At 45.0% G+C, this 7,164-nt stretch overlaps 1 protein-coding gene across 1 annotated transcript in view; it reads right to left on the reverse strand.

Moving 5' to 3' along the window:
• Positions 1 to 2,884, reverse strand: part of HEATR3 (HEAT repeat containing 3) — a 34,125-nt gene extending 31,241 nt beyond the window's left edge. Inside the window, exons 1-3 of the mRNA XM_063112059.1 lie at positions 2,593 to 2,884; positions 2,289 to 2,461; positions 654 to 741 (exon numbers count right to left, since the gene is read on the reverse strand). Coding sequence (XP_062968129.1) covers positions 654 to 741; positions 2,289 to 2,461; positions 2,593 to 2,730 — 399 coding nt within the window. The 5' untranslated portion in view covers positions 2,731 to 2,884. The remainder of the gene's footprint in view (positions 1 to 653; positions 742 to 2,288; positions 2,462 to 2,592) is intronic.
• Between the last annotated feature and the right edge of the window lie 4,280 nt (positions 2,885 to 7,164).

Here is a 7,164-nt window from a genome sequence, read left to right on the forward strand (position 1 = left end):
TGCTATGAGTATTAAATTAAATAATATGCAAAACACAAAAACAGTACCTGGCACCTAAATAAGCAATCAATAAAAATGAATTATTTTTACTGTATGAAGTTTAAAGTTTAATGGAGTGAGTATGTATAGCTTTAGGAAGGTCTTTTCCAACCATCACATAAATAAAGGTAGCGGGACAAAATAATAGAGAGGTTGGTATCAACAATTAGAGTAGATAGACGTTTCAAGGAAAAAAAATGAAATTCTGGTAGGATGTTTTATTTTTTATTTATTTATTTATTTTTTGTCTTTTTCGTGACCAGCACTCAGCCAGTGAGCGAACTGGCCGTTCCTATATGGGATCCGAACCCGCGGCGGGAGAGTCGCCGCGCTCCCAGCACAGCACTCTACCAATTGCGCCACGGGCTCGGCCCTGGTAGGATGTTTTAAAAGAAGACAAAGTAACACCAAAGTACTAAAAAGAGAGAGAGAGAGAGGCCCATCTAAGTTTGCATTGTAAAAGCTATATTTGAGGGTGGCTGGTTAGCTCAGTTGGTTAGAGCAAGGCCTAATAACATCAAATACCCATACCAGCCAGCCACCCCCAAAATAAAAATAAATAAAGAAAAGCTACATTCGGAAGCTGCCATCAAGATACTTTAAAAAGTGCGTACCTCTTTTAGCAGTGCGACCAGAGGAGTCATGATATCCTTAGTCACCATGTCATCGCAAACTTCAAAACCTCCACAAGCACTGAGATTTCTACACAAAAAGTTTAAAATATGTTTTATTTTTAGATTACATGTCACAAAACACTATTTAATGTGAATAAATCATAGCCCGATTGTTTACGAAAGGACCTCTTCTTGGAATCAAGACTGCAAGGGCAGTAAGGTGAGGCTAAGAATGACCTTCCCTGAAGCAGCCCTGGCTAAATTAAATTTTAACTGAAGAGACACTGCTTGCTCTCTTGAGTGCATAGCACTGGGCTAGGCATTAAGGAGACAGAGGTAAGTCAGATGTCCCTGTAATCTTCCAGGAGCTTCCAATTTGTATGTTTTGGGGCTTTTCACATGCTGTTTCCTCCCCAGGGGTAGAAGGATGTCTAACTTCCACCCACATCAAGTGGTTAATCCCCACTCAACCCTCAGATCTCACCTCAAACATCACTCACACATGGCTTTATTACCTGAACTCCCAGTTATACCCTCTCGTAGCAAACTTTGTAATTATCACTGGTTGTAATTATACACTTATATGATCTGGTTAATAATACCTATCTCCCTCAATAGACTGTAAGATTCATTAAGGACAGAAATTATCTCTGTCTTGCTCATTACCCCATGCCCAGAGCCTAATCCATGCATGGCACACAGGCACTGAATATATTAGTTGCAAAATCAATGAATGAAACAAATAATAAATATAGGCAGAGCTATAATAACTACAAATATTAACTTCTATTCTTGCTCCCTCTACAGTCCATTTTCTGCACAGCCAGCAAAGTGGCCTTTCAAAAGCTAAGTTAAAGTAAATCCTTCAACCCTACTCCATCCTACATCTTTTCCATCTCTCCACCTTCATCTCCTATAATTCCTCTCTCCTACTCTACTCAGCCACACTAAGCTTTCTGTTCTTTTACCATGCCAAGCCGTTTGCTGCCTCACTTCTTCGCTGTTCCCTCTGTGGGGAATGCTCTTTCCCCAATTTTCCCATGCCTGGCTCTCTAGTACTTCCGGTCTCATTTCACAAATGTCATCCACAAAGCATCCAATTTAAACTTCCCACTCCCAACTCATCATCCTCTTGTCTTCCCACAGCACTTCTCACTATCTAATATTATGTTTCACCTTTTCACTAGTTTCCTGTCTCCCCATCAACACAGCTTCTGCGAAGACAGGGATTTTGGCTACCTTGCTCAACAAACGGCCTGCTCAAAAATCCCCTGCACCTAGAACGTTTCCTGGCAAATACACTAAAGGAGTTCGTCTAACCATGGGACTCTAAGGAAGGTTCTTGGAGAGGGTAAAATGTGCGCAAGGCTAGAGGGCAGGACGCCTTGGCAGGTGGCTGCTGCAGCTGAAGCAGCCAGGTGGACAAATGGAGTGCGATAAGGTTTTGGGGTCCTCCAGAGGCTGAAGACCGGGTTCAAATGCCCCCTCTGCAGACGTGAGGCTTGGGGCAGGTTCTTCGCCCTCCTGAGCTACCCCAGACAGCGCACTGGGGATGAAACGGAAGATCGCGACAGTGCCTGGCACACAGAAAGCGCTGGCTGACTGCTGCGACAGCCCGGACTCCTCCCGGCTCACCTGAGCGCGCCGGCCGCCGTCTCCCTGACGGCCAGGCTGGGATCGAGCAGCAGCGGCCCGAGCCGGCGAACGGCGTCGCGACGAGCCAGGCCCGGGAGCACGGGCCGCTGCTGCACCAGCCGGGCCAGCCCCGCGCAGGCGCACTCGCGGACCTCGGCGCTCGGGTGCTGGAGCTGCAGGACGGGAGCGAGATGTCAGAAGGAGCGCAGTGCGCACGCGCGCCGGGGCAGCGGTGGCCGAGGATGGCTCCGCGCGAACGCCCGCCCCGCCCCCGCCCCCGGGCCCAGCGGAGCCCTCACCTTACCTTTTCTAGCAGCTCTGCCGCCGGCCCGTCGTCCTCCTCGCCTCCAGTCCCATTCGCTGCTGCAGCCGCCTCAGTCTGACAGTTGCCGGTAGGGGAGAACTGAGGTCGCTTGAAACGCTTCGTCCGGCTCTTGCCCATGGCGACGTGCGCTGTGTGGACAGAGAGGAGGGCAACGGCAGGCGGTAGAGGCTGCCCAGCTAGTGACAAGGTATTATCGCCGAGAGGGTTTAGTGCCTCCTCTGCTCAGCTGGGTCGGCTGACGGCCCAAGTACACATGGGGAAGAAGCGCGCATGCGCGCGGCTCCTCGGAGGCGAAGAGGGGCCTGGCGCGAGAAGCGCGCAGGCGTGGGAGAGACCGTGGGCGGGACCAGCCCTGGGCGAGGGGCGGAGTTCTGTGGATTTTCCGGGGAAAGAGAAGGCTGGACTTGAATAGTAACACCGTCTCCGCATTCAGCCGGGTTGGTCACGTTACTGAATCTCGCCAAATCCTTATTTCCATAACAATCAAGTGCAATTAAGGATACCTAACTTGCAAGGTTATTGTGAGGTTATAAATAGAATTATATGAAATGCCTAACACCAAGCCCGACGTATAGTAGGTGCTTAACAAATACTAACCATGATTTTATTTTGTGTCCCCAGCGCCTAGCCAGCATCTGTCGTAGACTGAGGACAGCTAATGTTTTAGAATGAATGTACATACGTATTTGATAAAACACAATTCCTTAAGAAGTTAATCTCCCTCCCTGCCTAAGCTTACTCATCAGTGAAATGGGACATCGATAGTATATTCCTAATGCAGTTGTTAGGAGGATTAAATGTTAGTATGTTTAAGGTGTTAAGAACAGAGACTGGCACGTAATAAGCATTATATAAGTGTTTGGTTGAAACTTATTATTTAGCCATTATGGTTGGCCGGTTAGCTCAGTTGGTTACAGTAGGGCCTTGTAACACTAAGGTGAACGGTTCGGTTCCCCCTATTGGCCAGCCGCCAAAAAAAAAAAAAAAAACAAACACAAAAACCAATCAGTAAAAACGTTTTTATGATAAATATTTATTGAGCACCAGGTATTGGGCATTGGATAAAACAATAACCAAGACAGTTTTAGTACCTGTCCTCTGTCCCAGTCCTTATGTAGTTTACAGTCTAGCAAGAGATGTATTGAATATATAATCATATGAATAATTTTTTTCCCCAGCTGGCCAATAAGGGGATCTGAACCCTTGACCTTGATGTTATAACAATGAATAATAATTACAATTGTGGTAAGTATTAACAAGGAAGGAAAAGTACAGGAGAATCTTAGGTAATCTTAATAATTAGACATGTATGGAGTATCCAATACATGTGTACCTTTCAGGTCAATTGTGTATGGTAGAAAAGTTCCATCCCAAGGCAACCCTACCCTCAAGGAATTGACTGTCTAGTTAGGGAAATAACATTAATTACTATGGTGTATTTTAGAAAATAATCACAGAGGTATAGCTGATGTTGTACAGAAGCTCAGGCCTGTCAAAGACCAATTTTAAGTACAAGGAAACCTTGGAGCCACCAAATACATGTTGGTGGGTTTTTACTTTCTAGATCTCTCATACCTGGCCAATGATCTACTGCCACCTCACTAGTCCAAGCTACTGTCTCCTTTTGCCTTGACCATATGGTCTTTTGGTCTCTCCATTTCCACCCTGCCCATCCACCCATCCATAAAGCAGCTACAGTGATCTTTTCAAAATATCCCTCCAAAGTAAAAACAACAATAACAAAAATAACAACGAAATATCCCTCCACTGTTCTCATTTTATTCACTCTCTTACATAAAACCTTTCAATGGACCAGCCTGTGGCTCACTTGGGAGAGAGTAGTGCTGATAACACCAAGGCCACGGGTTCGGATCATAGGGATGGCTTGTTAGCTCACTTGGGAGAGCTTGGTGCTGACAACACCAAGTCAAGGGTTAAGATCCCCTTACCTGTCAACTTTTGAAAAACAACAACAACAAAAAAAACCCCTTTCAATGACTTCCCTTTTTCTTAAGATAAAGATCAAAATCTTAGCTGAGCTGCAGTGTCTCACTCAGCCACCAGCCTCGTCTCATCTCACCCCTGCACTCTGCTCTCTAGCCATCCTCCATTGGGCCTGAGGGCTTTGCAAAAGCCCTACCCCTGCCCCATGAACTAGTTAACGCAAGTGTCACTTCTTCATAGGCACCTTCTCTGACTTCCTAGTCAGGGACAGGTCTCCCTTGAGACAGCAAGTACCTGTTCCTTTGCTTCAAAGCACAGCTCAAAATTACAGTTGTAATTTTCAATAGTTTGTACAGTTGTGCAATTGCGTGTCTCCCCATCTGAACACCAACCCCTGTATGAATGAGGCAGTGCCCATTTTCACACATCACTCTGTCTGTATACCCAACACTAGCCAGGGCCTTGCACAAAATAAGCATGTAATTTCTTGAATGAATGGAGACCACATATATAATCAGAAAAGAGTGGTGCATGTGTTGAGGCGGGGGCTATATGGCAACTCTCTCCATTCAATCTAGATGGAACAAAATGATGAGAACTTAGATGTTAGATAAAAACAGATTCCTGCTGTTCCTCTGTGGGGATAAGCAAGAAAGAAATGGTTCAAAAACCTTAACTAGAGCACAGAGGATTTTTAGGCAGCAAAACTACTCGGTATGATACTATAATGGTGGATATATGTCATTATACATTTGTCCAAACCCACAGAATGTACCACACCAAGAGTGAACTTAATGTAAACTGTGGACTTTGGATGATAACGATGTGTCAATGCAGGTTCATCAATTATAACAAATGTACCACTCATGTGGGGATTTTGGTAATGGGGGAGGCTGTGCACATGTTGGGGCAGGGGCTAGATGGGAATTCTCTGTACTTTCTGCTCAATATTGCTGTGAAACTAAAACTGCTCTAAAAAATAGTCTTTAAAAAATATATAAATAAATAAAAACATCTTAGAGAACTTTCTGGTCTGTTATCATTAGTTACTTTTTCCAGTGAGAAATTACCTTTTCTGTTAAATTTAATGATTAGCTTTATTTAATGAACTTATGAGCCCTTTCCAGAGCCACCCTTCTGGTCCCTGGTTGACTGTCAGTCTTAGGAGGAGTCCAATGACCTTTCACCAGTCTAATAATCTTTTACCAGTCATTTTTAAAACTCGGATGAAGGAATGAACCATCCCTTTTTCTTACATATTATCTTGGTCGAGAGGGAATTTTTGAATTAGACTGCTTAGAGGCCTCTTCCCTTGAGACAAATTTGAAATTAAGATGCATGTCATCAATTATTGGTCCAACCATCTTTTTTTTCTTGGTGGCTGGCCTGTATGGGGATCCAAAATATTTTTAAAATATAGAAGTTAGCTACTCTCCAGACTCCTGTTTCTCCCCCTTCACATTTTTATAATGTAACCTCCCTAAAACACTTTGATCAATATTTTCTAAAAACCTTTGATAGTCCCATGTACCTGTAGAATCAGGTTCAGGCTTCTATATAACATACACAATGTGGCCACAGTGCTCTGCCACATGCCTTCAATACCTCATCTCCAGCCCAGGGAGCCTCCTCAGTCTTCCCAGAAGCTCCTGCGGGCTTTCCTTTCCTTAGGCCTGGGGGGCAGTAGACCTCAGCAAGCTCCCACAGCTCATCCTGGCATTAATCATTTTCATATTCCTGGTACCGTATCAGATCTACTTACCAGTTCCTCTGAGTTTGAGGAGCTCATTGTGAGAAGGATAGGAAATATAAACCAAAAAGATGGCCATCCCATGGGGCTTGGCCTCTTGACCTCAGTAGACTCTCCACCGTGGGGCCCTCCCTGTACTTTGTGTGTGCTGTGTCCCTCTCTTAGAATTGTCCATAAATTGGGCTGGCCAATTAGCTCAGTTGGTAAGAGTGCCGCCTTGTAACACCAAGGTCAAGGGTTCAGATCCTTGTATCGGCCAGCTGCCAAAAACAAAAGAATTGTCATAAACTGTCATCAAAGGTATACATGTGCACTGCCCCCACTAGCCTGTGAGTGCCTTGGAGGGCAGGGGCCGTAACTAGCAGTGTCTGACACTTAGCTGAATTAAACCCCCTGGGGTACCTGCTCCCTCTACGTGGTTACTGCCCTCTGTCACAGCTAGCCCTCCATAAAGTGACTCGGAGTCATCAACAAGGAATGTTGCTGCTGGTAAAGTCATCTGCAAGATGATTAGACACTGGGCCTCTCATTTTGGATCTGCCACTAACAGACTGTATGATCAATGGAAGTTTTCTCTATTTACCAAGATTCTATAAGGGTTTTGAAAATGTCACAGGACTGCGAACCATTTTGATTATTTCAAGAAAGGAGATTATTTCTAGAAGGAAAATTGCATGTTGACTGCCTCTTGAGCAGGTGTCAGAGCCTGGAATTGGCACTCTTGTCGCTGATATCCCATTTGGTCCTTAGAACTTGCTGAGGTAGGCGTGATGATAGTGTACTTGCTGACAGCCAACCTGAGAAAGTCACTGCAATGGAATCTGCTGCCCATTAAATTCCACAGCATTCGTTCATTC

This window comes from Cynocephalus volans, chromosome 10 (genome assembly GCF_027409185.1).
Source record: "Cynocephalus volans isolate mCynVol1 chromosome 10, mCynVol1.pri, whole genome shotgun sequence".
Lineage (NCBI taxonomy): Eukaryota > Metazoa > Chordata > Mammalia > Dermoptera > Cynocephalidae > Cynocephalus > Cynocephalus volans.